The sequence below is a fragment of the Phoca vitulina genome, unplaced genomic scaffold (genome assembly GCF_004348235.1).
Source record: "Phoca vitulina isolate PV1807 unplaced genomic scaffold, GSC_HSeal_1.0 scaffold46, whole genome shotgun sequence".
Taxonomy (NCBI): Eukaryota; Metazoa; Chordata; class Mammalia; order Carnivora; family Phocidae; genus Phoca; species Phoca vitulina.
The window spans coordinates 3,227,913-3,252,706 of record NW_022589749.1 but is presented as its reverse complement, the minus strand read 5'-3'; the positions used below and the strand labels follow the sequence as shown (position 1 = coordinate 3,252,706).

The following is a 24,794-nucleotide window of genomic DNA, read 5'->3' as shown; positions in this document are numbered from 1 at the left end:
ACTCAAGGAAGTGCTGTTTTGGATGTCTCGGGTTTTCCAACCCAATTAAAAGCACTAATTAGGGGCACCTGCGTGGCTCAGTCTAGCATCTGCCTTCGGCTCGGGTCAGGATCCCAGGATCCTGGGATCAGCCCCATATCAGGCTTCCTGCTCAGCGGGGAGCCTGCTTCTCCTTCTCCTCCCTGCTTGTGTGCTCGCTCACTTTCTCTCACTCTCTCTTGCTATCTCTGTTACTATCTCTGTCTCTCTCTCAAATAAATAAATAAATCTAAAAAAATAAAATAAAAGCACTAATTATTAGAATCGGCTGATTAACCCACTGATTTTATGAAAATTCACTTTTAAAAGTTTATAGTCCCTCAAATAAGTCATTACCTGGTATTTTTCATTGGTGTTTTAGAATGAAGAGTGGAAGTTAATTTGCTACAAGAATGTGTTTCACGATCTCTTTGAATCTGATGGTACCATTAGTCATCCAAATATTTTGTGAGTGTAACTCCAAACCCTCCAACACTTGTGCGGGTAGATGGCTGGTGGTTGTTAGTAGTGCGGTAATAACTTTGCATTGAGATGTTTCTCCAACATGAATGCCACCCACTGAAACGTGAGGGAGGCCAAGCTATGTCTGTGAAACTTTCCTCAGTTTTGAGGAGGCAGCACTTTCCATCTGATTGTGTTCAGTGGATTCTCTGCTTGTTTGAGAAAAACCTGCATTGTTAGGAAATGTAATTGTCCCGTAACATTTCTGGGTGAATTAAGCCATGTCATGGGTGGCTCTAAGATTTTAGTATCATCCTGCTGTCCTATAATGTAATACCATAATTCCCAAACAGTCTCACGTGCGGTGCTCAGCGTCACTGTGCTGGTGAATACCATGTTTTGGCTCTATCTGCTTTGGCCCGGCAGCACGTGGCCCAGCACGTTTTATTAGGTTAGTGTGAGACTATTAGCAGGAGAGTTTGCCGGCAGCTATATACACGTGGGGCTTTGTGTCTGTGCCTCTGGCCTGTGTATTTAGGATTCAGATGAAGAAGGCTTTATGAGAACAGAGAGTTTGGTTTATCTTCATTTGTACTGATACAGAACTGAGGTTTAGTTATAATCCGTTATTGATTAACTGTGATCAAAGCAGATGGTGAAGTCCAAATGTTGATACAGAATTTGAGTCAGCAACCAGAATTTCCGCAGCCTGTAGAAGTATTCCAGCGGGTTGTTTGTGTTCAGCTGGAGAGCATCCCTGCGCCATATGATGATCACATTAACATTGTATAGGCACCACAGCTCTCGGAGCATCAGATAATGATGCTTTCACATCCATCCGTTCAGACATCCAGCTAGCCAGCCGGACACACGCTGGGCGCAGAGAGTTACAGAACACCAGTTGCGTTCCTGGCATTGGAGTGTTACAACAGCATTCTGCACAGGCTTCAGCAAATTGGCACTTCTAGAACCTAGCCCTGTTAATATACACGGTCTCCTAAGGAAGTGAAACCAAGGAACATAGCACAAATGTATTTAATCTCAGGGCACCTGGGTGGTTCAGTTGGTTGAGCATCCGACTCTTGATTTCCGCTCAGGTCATGAACTCAGGGTTGTGAGATCAAGCCCTGCATCAGGCTCCATGCTGGGCATGGAGCCTGCTTATTCTCTCTCTCCCTGCCCCTCTGCCCCTCCCCTGCCTCACATGTGGATGCATGCTTTCTCTCTCCCTCTCTCTCTCTCTCTTTCTCTCAAAAAAGAAAAGAAATGTATTTAGTCTTAAGAAAAGGCTTGTAAATACAGCTGGTGGTTCAGCTGTTTCCAGCTCAGGAAGGATCAGAGAAAAGCTCTGGTACCTCTTGGTTTGCCTGTGTGCAGGGATCCCCAGGCTTACACGCTCCAGAGTTTTAATATCGCCTTCTTGGGCTCTTGGCTTCAGTGGCACAAATGACCTGAAAGGTGGCCATTGCTAAGTGGCATGTGATGGTGAGGGAAAGCAAATGTAATTGCAATTACTCTGGTCTCCATTGTGCCGCAATGCAGAAATCCATGTCAACTCTGTTACCAACCCTCTAAAATGTGTTTTTATGTCTCACATTTCCTGAATCTGTCAAAAACACTTCATCCATGAAAATGGTATTTATGATACTGTATTATCTTTATTAATTCTTTTGCTGCTTGAATTAAATTTTGCTCTCAGAGGTAGAGAGAAGATAGAATTGCCTCATTTAAGAGCATTATGTTGACGATGAGTCTCATGCCTCATAAAGGAAAGAGAGAGACCCACTTAGGGCTCTTAGCATCATTCTATGTATTTGGACATATTTCCTAATTTAGTTCTGAAGTACTTGGCATTCGATGGCAGATCGTATTAAGCAGCACGCGGCATGCATCCTAATCAGGGGGATGTGAGTGAAGTAATCCAGAAGGCTGGAATGTGTTTGACAAGGACGCTTGCTCGGCGCTGCTGCCTCAGCTTACATCACGCTGGACAGTAATTGCTAACGTCTCCTATGATAATCATTCCCTAAACATGAACGTGAAAGGACTCTGGATTGGCGGCTTGCGCTCATCACGAGTTGAAATATCAGTCAGAGAGAGCCTTTGGAATCAGAAACGCAGCACCTGTGAGTTTGGGCCCCGCTCTCCCATACCTACACTAGAATATGAAATCCATCTTTTGCTCAAGGTTCTATTCCAGAGAACAAAAACTTGGTATTTTACAAGCAGGATGACTAATTTAGAATTGAAAGTTCACAAAGTAAATGGCTAATTTCACTCTCATCTTAAAACCTTTAAAAATTTTTATATATACTTTGTTCTTGGAGAAATTTAGGAAAATAGCTCTTGGAGACCAGTTTTCTTGGGTTATTGAGTGATGTGGACTACCAAAAAGATCCATTTTTGCTGTTGAGATTGCTGCCATTGTTAGTGACTCCTTATTAAACACACGCTGTATGCTAGATTTCTTTTTCTTTTTTTTTTTTTAGATTTATTTAAGAGAGCGTGCACACACACACGTGTGATTTGGGGGAGGGGCAGAGGGAGAGGGAGAAAATCTCAAGCAGACCCCCGGCTGAGCATGGAACCCGATGCAGGGCTTGATCTCTTGACCTTGACATCGTGACCTGAGCCAAAACCAAGAATTGGACACGTGACTGAGCCCCCCAGACACCCCCGTGTGCTAGATTTCTGACTGTAACTGGAAACCGAGATGAATCAAACATGACCTCTGCGTGGGGCTTGCCGTCTTGTGGGCCTTACCAGCAACTTAGCAACACAAAAGTGGTTTTCTCGCCATCAAGATGGACCTGAGGCCCTGTGGAGGCCTTCTTACTGAAGTTGCTGAATGTCAGAGCAATGAAAAGTTATACAGATAAACAGATGATGATGGAACATTCAAATGCTTTTCGTATGCGTTTTAGCCCTGAAATGGTATCAGGAGGTGAGATAATGGTTCTGTATTGTTAATGAATAATAATAAGTTCTCACGTGTTATGGAAGCCCTGAAGGAACTTCCATGGCTCTAGGGTTTCTCAGGGCATGGAACCTCTGACTTTGGAGACTTTTTGGGACCCCACCACCTCTGATATCCTGTGCAGTCATGGTGGGTGACTCCGCAAAAAGCATTTCGTGGAATACTGCTGCTGCTCATGGAAGCTAAGAGGGCTGTAGGGTCTCTAGTGGTCCTGAACCACTCCTGAGAGGGTGTGATGAAGCCAGAGGAAGGAAATAGAGGGGAGAGTGTTTTCAGCTCCAGTCAAGTAGTGGGAGAACCACTGGGGACTCAGCAAGGTTCTGGAGTCAGATAAACCTTAGATGGGTCACTTGCATGCCTCAGGCTCCCCATTTGGAAAGGGAGAAGACCTGGGAAAAGCAGGTAATGGGCTTTGCATGGGGCTGGTGCTGAGCACTTGCAGGTTCCTCTTTCACCTCCCCACCGCCTAGCTTTAAATCAGTTGGGAGTTCATCAGGAAAGCCTGGGTAGGGGGGCAAGCCGAGGCAGAGGCAGCAGGCCTGAAGGGGAGGAAGTTTGGGGGGGCGCGGGGGAGCAGCATTGGGGTGATGCAGGCTGGAACACAGGGACTAGTGCGGGCAGGGCTAAAGCCATGCTTGCAGTGATAGCAATCTGTGGTGCTTCACGAGATTCATTTTCCTGAGAATTGTTTTGGATTAATACATTTAGAACAGATAAGGGATGGATCAATTTAGCTGCTTGCAGAACTAATGGAGTAAGTTAATGTGAATGCTGAGTCACTTTGTGTCAAAGCCTCTGACACACGAAGCCTTATTGGAGAGGGCTGGCACTGTGTCTTATAAACATCTTTTGTCTTCACTCACATTTGCATGATTTTTGTATACCAATGACATTTGTGTCATTTTCCAATTTTTAAAAACATGGACCAGTATTCTTGAAGCTCTGAGCAAGATTACAAGATGATTACACTGAAGTATATGATGATCATTGCCTTTCTTCTCTTTTGCCTCTTGAATTAGCTCAGAATTTTATTTAGGGCCCATTTTTCCCCCTCTCTTTTTTAATCGAAGTATAGCTGACATACAATGTTACTAGTTTCAGGTGTATAACCTAGTGCTTTGACTGTTCTATACATTGTGCTGTGCCCACCATGGTAAGTACAGTCACCATCTGTCCCCATAAAATGTTATTACAATATTACTGACTATATTCCCTGTGCTGTACTTTTCATTCCCATGACTTATTTATAACTGGAAGTTTGTATCTCTTAATCCCCTTCACCTATCCAAAGAAGATCTACGGATGACCTGTTAATAGGGCCTAATTTTTCTAATGGCTTTCTTGATTATTTATGTGGAATTTCCATCCTGGTTTACCATTCCACACCCATGGAAGAGTGTGAACTTGGAGTTGACCTTTGTGTTTGTTTCACCTCACAAATAGGTATGGCTTTGGTGAGTCCTGGAGTCAGTATGACCCAAGCAGCAATTAGGTTTTGTTAGGGTTAAAAATTAGCTTGCTTTGGGGCACCTGAGTGGCTCAGTCATTAAGCATGTCGCTCAGGTCATGATCCCAGGGTCCTGGGATCGAACCCGGCGTCGGGCTCCCTGCTCAGCGGGAAGCCTGCTTCTCCCTCTCCCACTCCCCCTGCTTGTGTTCTCTCGCTGTGTCTCTCTCTTTCAAATAAATAAAAATCAAAAAAAAAAAATTACCTTGCTTTTCAATTGATAAAGATCAAGGAGGGGCCTATGGGAGTGTTTGTCTTTGCTCTAGAAGTAAAAACAGTAACACTATAGAATCAGAGGCATGCTCTAGTATATAGATGTCTGGACCTGTGAAACACATGGGTAGTTTGGTGGAGAGCAGGAGAAAGAAAGCACACAGAAAATGACCTGTGTGAGTGAAATTTCAGGATATTTAAGACATTTTATTGTTTTCAAATACACATAGCAGCTTAGACTAACAATATTATAAGTTAGAGAACTTTGCTTTTTATTCAATACATAGATGGAATATGATTTATTCATTTACTCAGCACTCCAGTTTCAATGAGGCATCACGTTAGGTGGGTTAATAATTATAAATTATTGAGTTGCTTATGAGTCCTAATGGACGCAAAGTTACTCATTTAAGCATTCTCTCTGTGTGTTATTAATTTGCACGGTAAAGGAAGACTCCAGCTCAGTCCAAGTTTGAGCGATCATATTCCAAATTAAGGAATTTGAGATGAGTAATGAGGTTTACAGTGTGTCACAGTAAGGCCAGGAATCCAACAGAGTGCCCCTCACCAAATGTCCAGGGTCGCTAGAACCCGGGAATAGGTTAGGTTACATGACAAAGGGGAGTGAAGGTGGGAGAAGGAAGTAATGTTGCCAATTTCCTGACCTTAAAATAGGGAGATTGTCCTGGATTATCTGGGTGAGCCCCGTGTAATTGCAAGGGTCCTTAAAAGTAGAAGAGGGAGGGAGGAGGGGAGGCCAGGGTGGTGTCATGTGAGAAGGTCCTGACTCCCTGTTGATGGCTGGGAGACGGAGGGAAGGGGTCCAAGAGCCGGGGAACGCAGGCAGCTTCTAGAAGCCGGAAAAGGCAAGGAAACGGATTCTTCCCTTGTCTTAGCTGAGAACACAGCCGACACCTGGCTGTTAGCCAGTGAGACCCACAGTAGGTCTCCATCCTACAGCATTGTAAGATGGTAACGATTTGTTTCAGAACAAAAACAAAAATAAAAGGAGGCCAGGAATTGTCTGAACTGCAGGGCATGCAGAAAGCAGCTCTGCTGGGACCTGGGCCCCAGCCTCTGCTCACCTCTCCTGCCCCAGAAACGTTCACTGATAGAGGACCAACTGACTGGACCTGGACCAAATTCAATGCCCAGACCCTTTGGATCTTTCTAGGTTAGGCCCTCTGGTTCAGGCTCCATCTACTCCCCTGGGTGGCCTCATTGCACTGCGGTGTTTCCTTGGGGTGTGAACTCTTATGTTCACAAAAATGAAGTGAAAATAATTGCTCCCCAGTCCCCCCTCCCTCACTGGTCCCTGCTCTTTCCCCACCTCTGCGCTCTTATACCACCTGTCGCATACCTCCTCAGGGTCTCGTCGGGCTTTACCAGAGCAGTGTATGCGTGCTGAGGACTGTGGGTAAGGCCCTGGTGCCGGCCGTCAGCCTTTTCAGCTGATTTTCAGCTTTCGGTGATACGTTTGCAGAATAAGTATAATCATTTCATTGGGCTGAACGCTCTGACAAGGAACATTTCCTATTGGTTTTATGTACCCCCTTCAGCAGTTCTTTGTGGTCGCATCTCTGTTCCTTATTCTAGCACTAGGACATTGTCTAGAGAGAGCCCTGCAGCAAAGCAGAGAGCCCTATTCTGCTCACTCCACAGAGCAGACCTGCCTGCCTTTATTATTTCCAGCATCTACGGATGTAGGGTTGAGGGAGCGGGAGAGAGATTAGGATTACGTCTGCCTGCATTTTCACCCGAGCGTACTGTTGTTCTCTGGGTTCTTTTCAGGTTTAGGTCACAATAGGTGTTGGTTTGGCCTCGCTCTGGTCCTTTGTAGACATCTGCCCACACCACAAAGCCCCCACGTTTGGCACAGACCGTGGTGATTGGCACTGCCTTCCCAGGCAGAGTCCAGTCCTGGAACAGCGGGGGTTGCAGGTGCATTGGCACGTGGTGGTGGGGAGCGCACGCGGGCCTTGCCTACCCAGCGCCTGGCGACACTCGGCAACACCGTCCCATCCCTGAAATATCTTGGCCTTGTGGGCTTGTCACTCCAATTAAAACTTGAACATGAAAGCAGCCCAGGCTGCTGCTCCCATTGTGCTGCCTTTGAGTGTGGCCTGTGCCAGCAGCACGTTATGGAGACGGTGGAGGGGGTGCTGCCCCTCAGGGGTCTGCGCTCAGGCCGGGGGTCCGTTCCTTCAAGCCTCGCACCGTGCTGCTTACTGCTGCTAAGTGCACCTGGGAGGCAAGTTTCTGTTTGCCAACAAAGAGTCACCTTTGGGATGGCGGGGACAGTCATTGTGCACATGTTCACAGATTTGCCGTGTTACCAAGCCTCCCGCTCTGACTTCTCTCTGGCCAGGACTTACAAAATAGTCTCTCTGGCTGATTGTCAAAAATTACATCATATCGGAGTAAACTGCTTTTAAATCAGCCATCCATTATTCATGTATATTAACTGCTTTTTTATTTTTTTATTGGCTGTTTTGTGTATGATTTACTCTTTTCTCACTAGGCCCCCCCTTCTCCCCAATTGTCTGTCTTTCTCATCGTTTTTTTTAAATCTTAGCTCATCTGTGAATTTATAGAGGCTGTTCACTTAGCTTTGTATGCGAACATGAATATGCAGACCCTGCATTTTTTGTAGTGAAAATTTTAACACATTTTTGTGGGTCATATTTATGTTGGGTCAGAAAGGCAACTTGGGTCGTTTACGTGAGTAAATTCTACCCCAAAGACTGAGAAGTCTTTTTCTTTTGTGTCTTTTTTTTTTAATGGGTATTACTAGTCTTGCACTTCAAGATCTGTACTGAATGAAACTGTACCTCCCACTTCTGAAACAGCTGAATATGTCACCACGAGGGCAAAAGCAAATGGACTTAACGTGTTCATTTGTCCGCGTGCAGCAGATCTCTACTGTGGGCCGGTGTGCCGTGGGCCTGTGATCGACAGAGACAGGCAGAGATGTGTAGCACTTACTCATTCTTTCATCAAATACATATTGAGTCCCTCCTTTGTGCCAAACACAGCACAGGTCTCCAGGAAATATCTGTCCACTGCAGACCGTAGTGCTGGAGGGTCCCCTGGGCACCTGGCATCTGGGTGGTCGTGGTGCATTGCCCTGATCCATGGCACTCGTCTGTTTGGAAGGACTGGATGCAGTCTGTTCTACTTATGTAACCCCAAATCGGCACTGTTGTCGTAGATAGTCAGTATTTGCATACTTTTAAGCACATTTACCTGAATCTTGGCTCACTGTTCCTTCGAGCATCTCAGGCTTTCTTTTCTGGACTAATTTTCCATCTTCCAAAAGTATATTCTTTAGAAGTTCCTTTAGTTGAGGGTCTCTTAGGCACAGGACTTCTCTGTGTTTTTATCCCAAGAATCTGTTTCACCTCAGTCTGAGGTAGTTTTGCTGGTCCTTTCTAACTGTAGGCTGACAGTTCTTTTCTCTCAGCCCTTTGAAGAGATTATGGGTTTTGACTCCATTGGGGCCACTGAGCGCTTGGCTGTCAGTCTAATGGCCTTTGCTCTCAGGACTCTTTCTCTGCTTTTGTCTGCTTTGAAGATCTTTTCCTTACTTGTGTCTGGTTTCTCTCTGATGTCTGTAAGTGTGCACGTACTTTTATTTTTCCCGTTTGGGATTTCTGTGCTGCTCTCCTTCCAGTTGTAGAACATTCTGAGCCCTTGTCAGAATTTTCGTCTCCCTCATCCTGTCTGTTCTTCCCGTCTGGAAGTCAGGGTGGATGTATATTGGACCAGCTTGTTCTCCTCTGTGCTATTCACTGCTCACTCACACTTTCCGCCTCTGCTTGTCCATGTTGTGTTCTGAATGATGTCTTCAACTCTATCTTCGGTTCATAGAATTCTCTTGGACTCTAATTAGTGGTTTAACTTATCCATTGCCTTTTTAATTTCTAGAAATTCCATTGGTTTTGTTTTTCCCGAGGCTGCTTTGCTGCTTTTGATCCCTCACCCTCTTTTATTTCTATAAACATTTTCAGCATACATTTTTTGTTTTATTTAATAAATATCTGATATCCTTGGAAGTCTGATTATTCTGTTTGTTTTCTACCTCTCATTTATGATTTCTTTCTTTCTGTATTTGGGATTTTTTTTTTATTATGAGCTCATATTTGGCTGATCTTGATTTGTAGGTTTCCTAAGGGGTTGTGAGAGGGTCTTCCTCCTGAGAAGACTCTGCCAGGTACCAGGAGACAAGTTACCAACCTGAAAATACTTTAATTACTAGGCATGAGGATTTTTGGCCTGGCAGGTAGTACAAATTCAGAGTCTGAGCCTGGGTGAGGGCAGACCCAGAGCCCACATTTTCCATCCTGAGCTGAACCTGAGGCAGACAGGTTTCCAGGTAGGCTCTCTGTGCCAGTGGATTGGCTTTTTCCCCGGTTTGCTTTTTACTGAGTGTACCTATCCATACAACGGCCCCAGCTGTAAGCAGACATCTCGGTTCTGGTGTCCCATTTGGTGCTGGCTGGAAACTCTGCCCCCTCTTTCCCCAGTTCTAGGCTCCTGACGTTGGCAGACGTCCTCAGAGCAGCCCCTGACATGAGTGCCGCTTCCTTTTCTGGTTTTAGCGCCCTCTTCATTTTTGGCTCCTCAGAATTTCTCGGATTTCTTAGGAGTTAAACAGAATGTCTGAAGAATGTTTAATAGACTGAAACTTATCCAGCATTTTCAGTGTTTGTAAACAGGAGGGTTTTCCACATATTCTAGCCTGCTGTGTTGTCAGGGTAGAACCTCAGCCTGGATACAGTTAGGGTGTTCTAGAATCTGGATATTCTGGAGGGAGATCTGTGAAACCTCCTATTGTGAGCAGGATGAAGTGATTCTTTGTATAGGCCAGTAGCAAAATTAGGCATCCCGAAATGGGAGAATGTGTCAAGCAAAAAAAGGCGTCTCTGGGTATTTATTATGAACCAGACTGTGGTGAGCTCTGGGTTTGCCGGATACCACGTACCAATCAGTTAATCTCCAAGCACATGCTGGGTCCTTGATCAGTGCTGCGGGAATGAACGATAGGATTTCGGCCCCAAGGAACTTCGAGCCTAAGTTTGAGCAGTGTTTTACAGCACGTGGCGTGGTGCTTGGTCACAGAGCCTCAGGTGGCCTGCCCAAAGCAGTCTCCAGTGTTTGAGCACACAGGTCTGGGAAAAAAGAAGCTGATGCACAGTTCAAGATGGCCCCTTGGGAACATCGGCTGAAGTGTGTAGCCAGTAAATACCTTCAATACTGACAAGAGGGGAACTTGTCAAATTGAACTCTGCCAAGGGCACAGAGAGAGCACGAAATAAGCTTCATTGGCATGGAAGAGGAGAGAACATGAGGGTTATTTGTTTTACTCTCTAGAATTTGGCTTCTTACCATGACTGTCCCCCTCAGAAGAGCAAAGTATGTGTGGTAGTGATGGGGGTGGCTTCTGAGGGAATCAAGAAAGAAAGTAGGTAGATTTTGTCATCTCCAAGGATTTCAGATATCCTCTCCCACACCATGCCTTTTATCTTTGACTCTCTCAGCCCAGCATCTCCCAACCTTGAGCTCTCTTTTTCACTTCCCATTTTTAAAATGGCAGCAGACAAGTGTTCTTTAAACCAGCGTGCTTTTTAATTTTTTAATTTTATTTTTTTTATTTATTTTTAAGATTTTATTTATTAGAGAGAGCACGTACACAAGCAGAGGGAGTGGCAGGCAGAGGGAGAAGCAGGCTCCCCGTTGAGCCAGGAGCCCAATGCGGGACTCGATCCCAGGACCCTAAGATCATGACCTGAGCCAAAGGCAGATGCTTAACCGACTGAGCTACCCAGGTGTCCCCCACTGTGCTTTTTTAAATGCCACCATCTTGTAAGGAAGCCTTCTGACCACTCCTCACTCCTTTGGAAAGGCGGTGCTGGGGTCCTGAGGAGGTGAGCCAGTTGCTCAGGTTGTTGGTGTGATGACTATGGCAGATAAGAGGAGTATGAGGAGGACTTACTGTTTGGGTAAGTTTAAAATCAAAACAGAAAACAGAAATGGAGCTCCTTTCTTCATTCATCAGTACATGACCAAAAGTCTGGGACTGCAAGGCTCTACAATCTCTTCATAGTGATTTCTGTATGCAACTGGGTCCTGTTTCATTATGAAGGTAATAGCAGTCCCAGATTAGGAAGCATTTGCAGTGCGATACTCAGTTCTCACTGGGTGGGCGAAGGACCTCACCCCACTGCAGGGACAGTAGCCGTTTCTTAGCTCTTTCCTTCATGCTTTGGTTGGAAAGCCAGTCCTGGGCACACTCCATATTCTGGGTCACACCTGGAAGGTACAGGGCCTACCTGCACCAGGGCATCCCAGATGTTGGCCCTGGGGCTGCCACCTCCTTCCTGACTGTAACCCTGCCGCCCCTGCCATTACAACACCAGATGCAGGGACATGGCTGTAAGGTGGGTCTCCTCAGAGAGGCAAGTCCCATGTATGGAGAGCAGGACAGCTGGGGGCCGTGCGGCAGCTGGTGAAGAGGTGGACCCTTTCAGCTGGCAGCAGGCTGGGGCTTCTGCACGTTAGCCGCCATCCCTGGTCATCCAGTACCTACTGCAAAGATGATGATTAATAAATATTTGTTGACTTAGCTGTTGAACGAATTACATTATTGGTCTAAAAAAGTAGAAACAACCCAAGTAGCCATCAGTATGAAATTACATATCCATAGAGAAATTCTGTGCAGCCATTAAAAAGAACAAGATCTATCTATAAAGACCAATGAGGAAAGGACTCTCATGTTGTTTAGGAAAAACAAGTTGTAAAACAATATAATCCCATTCAGAGGAAAAAAACAGTTTTATACGCACAGAGAAACAGACAAGGCAGACCTACGTCTAGCCGTATATACACTGAACTGCTAAAGGGTGGTTATTTCTGAGATCTACAGTAGGTTACCACTTCTTGTTATGTCATTCTGTTAGAATTTGTTACAAGATCTATTACGCTTGAAATCAGGAAAAAAATAAGTTGTTTAAGAAAAAGATTTCAAAGAAATCTGAACAGCTGCCAAAATTGAAAGTTTGGATTCTAAGACTAGGATTTATGGAAATACTTCAAGGTTTCTAAGAAGACAAAAAAAAAAAAGGAACTTTCTGCTGAAGTTCTTTTTAAACGATGCTTGTTTCCATCAGGTGCTCTCTCAATAGATCTCTACCTGGAAGCCAAAGAGCAAGGCACACCACCCAGGGTCCTCTGACCGCACACACATCTCCTGTAGTTCTCTCTGGAAAGTAGATGCCGGTCTGAACCTTGTCGCTCGAAATCATTCTTAAAATAAAACTTTGCTCTGTAATCACTTACGTAGGCTCTTTTGTAGCATACACTTGGTACTTAAAGGGAAAAATCCCCAGCAATATCTATTGATTTGGCGGTCACATTAGTGCAGAACATTTTCTCTGAGATTTTAGCTCTGGATAGTATTTGCCTTCTTTCCAGCATATCCATACACCTCTGAGAGGGAGTCAAGTGGCCATGGGTTGAGACTCACCCAACTAGGGCAATAAAGAGAAAAATTAGTCTAATGCATGGTCTTAACAAGAGGGGGGGAGTGTGAGCATGAATAATTAATCTCACTTGTCTGTGGCAATCAGATAAAATGAAGTCCCATTTGCTCAACCTTATTAAAAGAGAGAGAGTGCGGGAGGGAGGGAGGGAGGGAGAAATGGTAAAGGTCGTTAAGGGACTTTTAACATGGAAAGACCCGCCTCTGAGATGGGTAATGTGTTTTCTAATCTCTGTGGTCTTTAACTAACCCTAATGGTAAAGGTGCTCTTCGGATATTTGGATTCATTGAATTATTAAACATTTCAGAAAATACTTGACTCTTGACTACGAACTTTGATACCTTTATGATGAATTTGCAGTCTTTCTGGAGAGGGATCAGATTTCCCTGTGTCACTCAGAGATGACCCCCTCCACTTGTCAAAAAAGAATGAGAAAAAGTAAAGACGGACTCAACACTAGATTTTCATTCTTACAGTTACCGCAGACATTTGCACATTCGGGGGCCTACCTTCCTACTATGGAAGTTGAAAAAGAAATTTGAGTCTAAGAACTCTACCAAGATACAGAAGCAAAGAAGATTACCTTTATATGAGGGACCATGAGGTTGCTATTAATTTTTTTTCTCCCTTCTGGAGCTGATTTTATGCAGCTTTTAGGTTATTCACTATAGATCGAAGATTTGATTATTTCTGTGTTCTTACTTGAAAGAATAACTTTTTTCGGGTATTTTAGAATTGTTGAAATGTTTTCAAAATTATTAGAACTATTTAGAATTCTTTGAGTTTTTTCAAACTTATTTTCAACTGCTTGAAAACAAAAATAAAACTTAGCTTGTTCTCTGTAGTCTTAATGGATTAGGAAAGCATTTTAAAATTTGAAATAGCCTTGGGGCGCCTGGGTGGTTCAGTCGTTAAGCATCTGCCTTTGGCTCTGGGTGGCTCAGTCGTTAAGCATCTGCCTTTGGCTCAGGTCATGATCCCAGGGTCCTGGGATCGAGCCCCGCATCAGGCTCCCTGCTCCGCAGGAAGCCTGCTTCTCCCTCTCCCACTCCCCCTGCTTGTGTTCCCTCTCTGGCTGTCTTTCTCTCTGTCAAATAAATAAAATCTTTAAAAATAAATAAATAAATAAATAAATAAATAAAATTTGAAATAACCTCTTTTCCTTTCAGGTGCTGCTGGTAATAGTTAACATGACAGTCTTGTTTGAACTGTGAAGCATTTCCAAAGATTCACTTGTTAGAAATGTGTGTTGACAAGGAGATCATGGTTTTCAAGGTGGAGACCATCAACCTCTCAGTACTGAAATAAGAATCTGTATCCTGATAAATTGATAAATATAAGGTTGAGAAGAAAAAGATAGCACAAGATTTTCATGTGTGTGCAAAGGGAGGACAATCTCTATAAAATATTAACATTAAAACTTTTGAGTCCAGTCATTTTAACTACATGATCAACAGAATAGAAGCATGCTCAGAAGTGTGTGTGTGTGTGTGTGTGTGTGTGTGTGTGTGAGAGAGAGAGAGAGAATGAGGAGGCTTTTGAACTGTGAATTCTGGGGACAGGGGCTGTATCTTAAGTATTTACAACAGTGACTAATCCACAGCAAGCATTTTTTTTTTTAAGATTTTACTTATTTGAGAGAGAGTGAGAGATCACAGAGGCAGTGGGAGAGGGAGAAGCAGACTCCCTGCTGAGCAGAGAGCCTGACACAGGGCTCGATCCCAGGACCCTGAGATCGTGACCAGAGCCGAAGGCAGACACTCAAATGACTGAGCCACCCAGGCACCCCCAAAGCAAGCATTTAATGTTAATTAATTGAATTACTATGGGGTTTTTTTTTTAGTAAAAGACTTAAATAATCTTTAGAAAGATTCCTTATGAATCATCCTTTTTTTTCTTTTTGCTGGAGAGAAAACACAGAAATGTTCAATCATAATGAATACATTGTCTGGAGATCAAGGATACTTTATTTGCTTTCACACCTTATAGAACAGAACCTCCTAAAATTAGCATGTGGAGAGTGGCTAAAGAGAGAAAGGTTTGGGAATGTCAATTATACATCAGTTAAAAAACTTTTTTAACATTCGGGAATAAGACTTTGTGTTTTGGTTTGTAGTTTAGTCTTAAAGAATCATCTGTCATGTAGTGATTAACTATCCATCCTGGAAATTTTTACCTTCTGGGATAGCAATACAGAGAGGGGAAAAATAAGAGAACACAGGCTGGCTCATTTGCAGACATCAGAAAATCAGAAGGTACCTTCCAAATCCGACACAGTCAGTGACCCTTAGTTTTCATGCTGCTCTTTCTAGGTTAGGAAATTGGGCTACTTAATGTCCCCATTTGGCATTTTCCTTTGTGTCCTATGATTTTTGTACCTTGGCCTGAGGAATTCTTTGGATGTTCTTTTGTTTTCTTTTGCATCTCCTTTTGTCATTCTAGGAGCCATATCCCTATCCTGGAAAAGGTCAGGAAATTACTCACAGCACATCTCCGTTAAGGGGAGCTGGGTGACGGGGTGGGAACGAGAAGTGTTGGATGGAGGCCTGCTGTCTGCAGCCGCACACCCACGTATCTTCCTTCCTTCCCAGATCCTGGTGTACAGCCTGGAAGCAGAACGCTGCCTCTCGAAGCTGGGCAACGCGCTTGGTGATTTCACTTGCGTCAACCTCAGGGACAGCCCTCCCAACCTCATGGTCAGTGGCAACATGGACAGGAGGTAGGTGTGAGTGAAGAGCCACGTTTTTAGCCCTGGCCATTTGTGCCAGGGCTTTGCCCCTCCGCTGTGCTCGCTCGTTCCCTCTGCTGCTTGCACGGCTACGTTCTCACTCCGCAGCCTTGCCTGCCTCAGTTCAGCCTGATCCTTAAATACCGTCTCTGTGAACTTGGAGAACAAAGTCTTGCATTAGGTAATAGTTGGACAGAGCTATGTCTCTGCCTCATTTCTGAAACACCATGGGAAGGTGGTCTTTTAAGCCATTTGGTGGACACAGTTGGTGGAAGGTCCAGTGAGACCACTTGGAATATCTTTTGTCCCCCTGCTGCAAAATTTGTTTGGCATTTAAAAGCTCACTTTCTAATATTAAAAACAATAACCTAAGGGCTGAATCATGTTCAACAGAATAGGGTTGCCTGCCAAATGATGTCAAGAGTGTATTTCAGAACACTATGGTGTCCCTCTGGTGATGGGGGGAAAAAGGGACTTGATGGGAACAGATTCCAGTTTCTATTTAGCTGATTAGCAGTCTTCTCTTTAACGCTTTGGCTTAGGGAGTCGGATTTTCCTGCTGCAGGGTCCAGTGCCAGCCACGGACGCTCCAGGAACCATCAGCACGAAAGGATTAAAGTGTTTGAAAAGACCCTCTGAGTCCAAATTTTAGGTCTTTTTCCCTCCCCGTTCCCTCTCCCCCTTGTCTTTTCTTTTCCTTGTCTTTTTTTTTTTTTTTTTTTTGGCTGGTTAGCTGCCGCGTCTGATCCAGTGCCCCGAAGAGAGGTAGCATGGCTGGAGGCCAGGGTCTGCCAGCGCCCCCTCCCCCGGCCCGGCCGCGGGCTGCAGGTGGTGGGCTGCTCGGTGGGGGGATCAGATCGCGAGGCGGGCACTCCCGTGTGCCAAGTCTCAGACCTCGGCCACACCAGTGCAGCAGCTTGCAAAAATAATTATCGTATCAAATAATATTTTCAACTCCTGACCTTCACCCCGCTGCTACCCCCTTCCCTTAGAGCAGAAAGATAATGTGAGTGTGCTCTATTGACAGAAAATTGTTTCTCAAGGCTTCCTAAAATGGCTGATAATTTCTGAGCTCGAGAATTAAACTCCTCAGTGTATGTCCAGTTTTTCTCTTAAAAAACAAAAAACAAAAAACTAGGCTTGGTAAGTGGCCCCACGTGTGGCCCAGCAAACGAAACCTGACTGGTTTGCAGTTTACTCCCATGTTGTAGTTTCCAGACCGAGCCGTACAAAGGCTCCACGCTTATCTGGTAGGATCCCCCCCAGGGACCGAGCCGCTCCTACTCTCTACCACCATGCAGCTCTGTGGTAACAAAGCAAAAGAGAAAAGAGCGGGGGAAATCCCCACAAAGACATCCCTTCCCCAACACACACGTTCTTGGGACTGGAAGGGCCCTTTCCCTTGGTTCTTCAGAAAGATGGTGTTTCTTTTGGAGTATGAGCTCCTACACCACCACACGACTCTTGGAGTTCATACGTGGGGCATGGCTGAGAGAAGAGGGAAAAAATTGGAAACCCATTCCCCATGTGGCCACTTCCTCCACAGCCCACCATCCCAGAGTTGACTCTTCAGTGTCCTCAGGTATTTGCTTTGTGTTTCATCCAGAGGATTTGGTTGTGGTCAGCAGGAGACAGGCAGTTAACAGCTTCATTCCTGGCCAGAACCAGAACTCCCACTTTCTCTTCAATGATTTAAATAATGAGTAGTTGGCAGTCGGGGGCTGTGTTAATGGAGGCCTCTTTCCATTCTGTCTATTCTCAGTCTCCTCATCAGTGTCCTGCTCATTCCCTACCATGAAATCGGGGATCTGGAACAGAGCAGCTCATCAGTGCTCTGCAGGGAGAATCTAAGTGGGAGTTGGTGGTGGGGGCCTATGTCAGGATGGGAGAGGGCTGCCAAGGCGACAGACACCGCACCAACAGTTCCCACGGCCTTTCTCGCCCTGGAATCTCAAGATGAGTTTTTAAATTATTAGCAGCTTTACGGAGATAAATTCACATGCCTACAATTTGCCAATTTAAATTGTACAATCCACAAAGTTAAATTGTACGACATTCACAAGGTCGTGCAGCCATCACCATGACCCTAAAAAGAAACCTGTACCCACCAGCAGCCACTCCCCATTTCCCTCTGGCCCCTCCAGCTCCAGGCAACCACTGTTCTATTTTCTGTCTCTATGAATCTGTTTTGGACATTTCATATAAACGGAATCCTATAAAATGCGACCTTTCGTGACTGGCTTCTTCCACTTAACGTTTCCAAGTTAAACTTGCGTTGTAGCATGAATCACTACTTCATTCCTTCTATGGCCAAATAGTATGCCGTCGTATGAATATACCACATTTATTCGTTCATCAATTAATGAACACTTGGGTTGTTTCCACTTTTTGACTATTACAAATACTGCTGTTATCATTCAAGTACAAATTTCTGTGTGGACGCAGGTTTTCAGTTTTCTTGGCTATAAACTGAGGAGTGGAATTGCTGGCTTATATGGTAACTCAATGTTGAACCTTTTCAGGAACTTCCAGACTCTCTTCAAGAGTGGCTGCACCATGTGACAGTCCCACCGGCGGTGGGCGACGGTCCTCATGGCCCACATCCTTACCAGTCCTCGCTCTGGTCTTTAACTGTAGCGTAACGGGTGTGAAGCGGCAGCTTATCGTGGTTTTGAGTTTCATCGTCCTGGTGGCTAATGGTGTTGAACATCCTTTCATGTGCTTTTGGCCTCATCGGATAAGTGTGCGGTCAGATCCTTGGCCTGTTTTTTTAGTTCGGTTACTTGTCTTTTTATCTACTGAGTTGTAAGAGTCCTTCATGGATTCCAGATGCCAAGCCTGTATCAGATACGATTGGCAAGTACTTTTCCCCGTCGGTGGGCTGTCCCTTCATTCTCTTGGTGGCGTCTTTGGCAGCACGAGGTCTTTAATTTTGATGAGGTTCCGTTCGTCTGTTTAGTTCTGTCCCTAGTGCTGTTGCTATCACGCCGAAGAGCCATTTCCTAGCCCGGGGTCATGAAGATCTACTCTTATATAAGCCGCCTTCCCAGAATTCTCCTAGTTTTGGCTGTCCCGTTGAGGCCCCGATGCAGTTACGGCTGATGTTTGTATATGCTGCGAGGCGGAGCCCCCCTCATTCTTCTGCGTGGATGTCCAGCACTCTCTGTCGGAAGGCCATCCTTTGCCCCGTCGGACTGGTCAGCACCATTGTTGAAAATCAGCTGACCGTAAAATAGAGCAGTTATTCTATTTATAGTCATCTGATTAAAATTTAAAATCTAAAAGGATATTAAAATAAGCTAAATATTTCCATGTTTCCAATGTGGGATCATGTGCCTTATTTTCGGGGGCGGGGTACGCACGTCGCCAGGAAGGTCGAGTGAGCAGTCCGAGGGAACTCCAAACCTCAGAGATACAGCTTTAAAATGCAGAGCTCCGAGGAGAGCCTAGAGTTGGAAAATTAAACTGGCTCGTTCTACTTAAAACTGTATGTTCTTCTAGTTGCTGTTGACAGTGAATCCTTCACCAGAGGCCATCGTCAGTGCTGCAGAGATAAAGCTATTGATTTTGGCATATAAGGTTATATTTAAGATTCTCTAATAGCCCAGGTTCAACAGGACAAAACAGAATCATGTATTGATTTCTTGAAAAAAAACAAAACAAAACAAAACTAGCTTTTCTGATTAATTTGGTGTTTAAAAAAAGGGCTCCATGTTAATGTTTTCTTATTTGTTCCCTCTATTTTCTGGATAGAAATATAGCTTTAGGTCAGGTCCTTCTAAATGAAACTGCCGAGCCAGAGTCTGAGTAGGCTTCATCTTTGCCATCAAACACAGTTTGCCTTATTATCATTCGGGACTATTTAATCCAAACCAATGGGAGGCGACCCCTGAGTGATGACCCCCAGCTAGAGAGTCTCAGAGCTTACTTCTGGCCCCGACAAACACGAAGTGGTGGTGTGCGAGAGAGAGTGAGTGGGGCGTAAATGTTGTGTTTGCTCCATCTGCAAGGGTTCTAATAAGTTATTCAAAGCTCTTACACAGGACCAACCAGAGCGTGCCTCCCTCTCAGTTCCAGCACGTTTTCCTGCCCATCAGATGGATGCTCCTCTGCTGGAGTCTTTGGAAGGTTCTGGTGTCTTTTATTTTAATTGGCGGGCTAGAGCCGACTCCTAGGGTGTGATTTTCATTAGAGAGGGGCTGGAGAGAGGGAGCGTTGGAACAGCCCTCCAAACCCAACCATGAATATTAAACATAATACAGTTACATCTCTCGGACCAATTATTTTTCTTTTCAACGGGCAAAGTTGACGAAATACTCGCTAGATAGGAATTCACAATATCTACCATTGGCTTCTTTCTGGCCCTGGAATCCGTTGTCTTGGCAGGATTTTGTGCCCATTTGTCGTGCTACCTGTTTCCCAGCATCGAGTCTCTGATTGGAGTGCTGAGGTTGCACGCCTGGCCAAGGGACACGGTTCAGGTTGGTGGCGCACACTGTCAGATGCTCGAGGCAGACACGGGTTTCTTAATGTGGATTGAATGGCTCGTGTGGACTGTGCACACCGTAGGGTGTGCTATTTCGGTCTGTTGACGAGAAAGCAGAGTGATGCCTCTCTAAGGAGATGTCATAAATGCTTTTCGTTTTTTCCTGGGGGGAGAAGTTCAAGTCTCTTTTGGCCCGTTTTTGTTTTCCTTAGTGATGTAAAATACACAAGTGCTGTATCTTTTGGTGTATTTGTTTATTTTGTTTGGAGCCATCCATGCTGGTATCTAAATACAATAGGAAAACAGATGGCAAACTTTGAACTTCTGGACCAAATTTGTGTTTGCCTTTGTCTCCCTAACAGCCAAACTGTAAATTATGGAGTATAAATATTCAACAGAGGAGCTCTTTATGAAAATCACCCCAGCAAAATAGACCCTTATTAACCAAACATGCGCTGAAAAGTCCTTGGGCTAGAATCTTCGTCCTCCCCCCGCCCATCCTTTACAAGGTGCCCTGAGGGAGCGATGCAGCTGTGGCCTGCGGGCAGTGCTCCCTTCACAGCATTTACACCTTCTCCCACTGCTCTTTCGCACACATGCCTCAAGCAGCTCTAAATGCTGAGAGGGAGACTGGTTTTCCGAGCCTGTTCCCTGCTCTCCCCGCATCTGTAGCCCCCGACCGCTCCCTGGGGAGGGAGGGAGGGCCGCGCGGCCCCAGTCACGGAGCTCGAGGGCGCGCTGCGGGGTCTAGATGGTTCCCTGCGCTGGCCAGGAAGAACGAGCGCGTCTGTCTCTGTGTTCTGGGACTACGTATTTCTCCAGTCCAGTTTTATCTGAAACAAAGCATACATCTGGGAGCGTATGTAAGCCGTGTCCAGTTTAGTCACGGAATGCCTGTGCATCCACCCCCAGCTTAAGAAACAGCATGGCCCGTACCCCTGAAGAACTCGGGGTGCCCCCTCCCCCCTCACGAATGAGTTCCTGTTTCTGAAACAACCCGGCAGTGTCTCCGCTTAGAAGGAAAGGGCGCCTTTATGCCCTTCGTTCTGCTATTGCTGTTACCAGTTCGAGTGTGTCCTTCCAGAATCTTAAGATTTTTCTTTTTTTTTTTTCTTTCAGAGAGAGTGGGGGCGGGGGTCAGGGGAGGGAGGGAGAGACTCTTAAGCAGGCTCCACACCCAGCGCTTGGAGCCCAACGCAGGACTCGATCTCATAACCCTGAGATCAAGCCCTGAGCTGAAACCAAGTCCGACGCTTAACCAACTGAGCCACCCAGGCGCCCCCAAAATCTTAAAATTTTCCAGCTTCACTTAAACAGGTAACCTACACATTAAATTCAGAAGCACAACGGAGAAGCCAGGCTTCTCTTCCTGAGCAGCCCAGTCCTCCTCCACAGGGTGTCTGCACGCCCACACCTGTCACAGCCCCGGGCTGCCCTGCCCCCGTACCGAGGGGCCCCGCTGTGTGGTGGCCCCTTCACTGACGGGCGCAGCGAGAGTCCCGGCCCCTCCCTTTCCAGTCCTCGATCGGTGATGGCTTCATTCCTCAGGTTGCTTTTAGGACCTCTTTCTGTCACTTCAGTAGGACACTTAGAAATATGTAATTCTCATTTTGATTAGTGCTCATGGAGTGTGAGTATGCATGCTTTTCATGAATTCTAGAAAAATACCAGCCATTAACTATACGGATATTGCCCCATGATGAGCTGTCCCCTTCTATCATTTGCATCTCTTAACCCCTCAGTCACATTTTTCATCTGTTTATCTGTGCTCCGTTTTAGGTTATCTTTCAAATTTATTGTCTAATCCACAAATTCTTCTGAATTTAATTTCAGGAGTGGTATTTTCATTTCTGGAAGTTTTATGTGGCTGTTTTTTTTTTTTTAAGGCAGGTGTCTTGACTCCCACTCCCCACCCCGTTTTGGGTGGGCCCAAGTCTTACCATCTTGTCCTGGTTCCTGAGGTTGGCACCTACCAGAAGCCTTGCCCCACCCCAGGTTGTCCAGGCTGCTTTCCAGCTTGGGCCCCGGGGCAGTCACTAGCTTTGTGAACCCAGCAGTGCATTTTAAAGGGTGTTATTTATCCAGCAGTACTAAGTGATTTTCAGTGGGAGGGTCAGTGAGTTGTCTGAAACAGAAACCCCATCTTTTGCTACTAAAAACAGTGCTGTAGCTAATGGCCTTATATGTCCGTGTGTGTATTTTTATACACATATTAGATACAGCCTAGATAAATTCCCAGAAGCAAAACTGCCAGATCAAAAGTAAAGTATATTGTTTGCTGAATATTGCCAGATCACACCCCAAAGAGGCGTGCTCACATCAGGCATACGTAAGTACCTGTCTGTCCAAGGCTCCCCAGCATGAAGGGTCTCACCGAGTTTACTACCATACTTGACCTTTGCCAGGTAGATGGATAGGCAGCAGGTGGTATCCAAATGTGATTTTAGTTCATGATTCCTCTCATTACCAGTGAACACATCTCACACATGTTTAAAAGCCATTAGTATTTTCCTGTGAACTTTTTTTTCTTAGCTTTTCTCTTATTTTAATATTGGGTTGCGAATCTTTACTTTCAATTCGAATGAATTTTTTTAACAAGAAATTAGCCAGTTATCTCTGTTGCAAACATTTCCCCAGTTTATCATTTTTGCCTTTTTTTCCCCCCATGTAGGAAAATTTTAAAACACTTTTATATATAGTTATCAATATCTTCCTTCTTGACTTTGAGGTTTTTTGGTTTAGAAGGGCCTTCCCTATTCTGAATATTCTTGTAGCTAATGAACTCTCCGAGCCATCTAGAATTTATTTTGAGGCAGTGTAGCTGGTAGAGCTCCAAGTTGAGAAAGTTATTATAGGGTATTGTCTTTAATTGCTTTTATAAGTGAGATCTTTGAGTACAGTTTTTAAAACTAGTGGTTGTTTGTACCTAAGATAGCTAATTGATTTTGACATATTTCATTTGATTTATTACTGAATTATCTTCGACTGTCATTTCTAATAAACTTGTCCACTTCTCATTTTTTCTTGTATCTAATTGTACCTAATTTTTAAAACAATGTGAAGTATTAGTAAAAGCAGATCACTGTTTCTTAAAGCCTTCATTAGGAGTAAGTGCTATATCTCCTCACGTTTCAGTATCCATGATTTGTTGTAGTAACTTGGTGAACTATATTAATAGACATCTTCGATGAATTCTGTATTTTATTTTGGTCTGAGCCCTGATACCGATCTAGTGTTGTCTTTGATACTCTGCTGTCATGGTCAGTTTTGGGGAGGACAGAATGCTGGCTTCACAGACAGACGTGGGAAGCTGTGCGCCTTGCTTGCTAGGCTGTGGAGCGGTGTGCAGAGTCCCTGGGCTCTTCCCTCCAGGATGGGCCCATTTAGCTTGTTTGTGGGACAGTCTGCTCCTTGTAGCCTTTTCTATCTTTGGGGGTGGGGTCAGTTTGGGTAACTGTCATTTTTCTAGAAAGTTGTTTATTTCATCTAGGTTTTCAATTTGGAGACTTAAAATCAGCTTAAACCTGAGTAGATTATGACTCAAGAAACTGAATGACTTAAAAAAAAAACTACAAAAACTAGGTCCATCTAAGTTTTTTTTTTTTCCCCCTGGGCAGTTTTACCAAACATTTACTAAACTCTCCCCTTAGTCATTCTAAAGCTTTTTGTCCTGAAATCAGCACAGGCAACACAGGAAGGGTGGAGTTTTACTTTGTGATCCATTCAGAGCGCTTACTGTTAATATGTGGGTTTGTCCTGTGTGCATCCATGACTCAGGAAGCATGTTAGGTCTTGAGCGGTCGGTCTGGTGCTACACTGAGTGTTTTCTTCATCTCTCCAGGGCCTGTATGTTCTGCCAGGATTTTGCTACATCCCTTTCTTTTAGAAAGTATCCACAGGTAGCTGATTTGGGGTCTTTTCCTGTTAAGAAAGAAAATCTTAATTATGCATTTAAACTTGGTAACTACACTGGATATAGAATTTTTGGTTCAAATTAATGTTCCTCAGAACTCTGAAAACAATAGACCTAGAGTGTGCATGCTCATAACTGAGAGTTTAGGACACAGAATGTGTTTCAGATCGTCTCTACTCAACACTTGTTGGGACCACACGTAACCTGTCAGCATTGGGTTTGTCCAGCTCCCCTGCTGGGTGGTAGGGTCTTTTCCTTCTTGACTTTTCCTTCTTGACCTTCTTGACTCAGCACAGAGGCTGTTAAATTCACCTGTACTGAAATTTTGCCACATTTAATTTTTGCTCTTGTGGCTTGTTTCCGGAACTATGTTGGTGTTTCTGCTGGATGAGAAATTTCTGTCTCATTATCTAATTTGTCCATATGTAGAAATTCAGCATATTCTTAGGTAAAGAGTAGTTTTTAAATAGGTTCTTAAATTCAGATTATGACAAAGTTAATTGCTTTGAGACTTCAGGTAAGTGGCAGCCAACTGTCCACATAGTCAACCATAGACAGACACATCCCTTTTCAAATTTCAACAAGAAGGTGATGAACTTAGAGAGTCGAGTTAAATACCAGAAAAGTGTTGATTTCCCAACCAGGTAAGGATCTGGGTTGGAGACGCGTGTGGCTGGTTTACCTCCTGCCCTTAACAGAATCTTAGATGGCCGGCACGACTATGTGCTGGACACCTCACTTACCCCTGGGACAGCCTGCACCGTCGCACGCCAGTCCCCGCTCACCTTCCCTCGGAGCGGACTCGTGCTCAGGGCAGGTGTCTTTCCTGTCGAGCAGAGAAAGAGCATGATATTTCTCAAGTCTCTCTTGTTCCAGGGGCTTTTAAGTCATTCTGACTAGAGAGTTGCAAGCACTGTAAGCGAGCTCGTTCCTCGTGCATCTTGGCCTC

General features: G+C 44.8%; 1 protein-coding gene across 1 annotated transcript in view; it reads left to right on the top strand.

Annotated features, from left to right (window-relative positions):
- The window catches only part of FBXW8 (F-box and WD repeat domain containing 8), a 113,161-nt gene that overhangs the window by 84,014 nt on the left and 4,353 nt on the right, over positions 1-24,794 (top strand). The window contains exon 8 of the mRNA XM_032431561.1: positions 15,310-15,437. Within this exon, the coding sequence (XP_032287452.1) occupies positions 15,310-15,437 (128 nt within the window). The remainder of the gene's footprint in view (positions 1-15,309; positions 15,438-24,794) is intronic.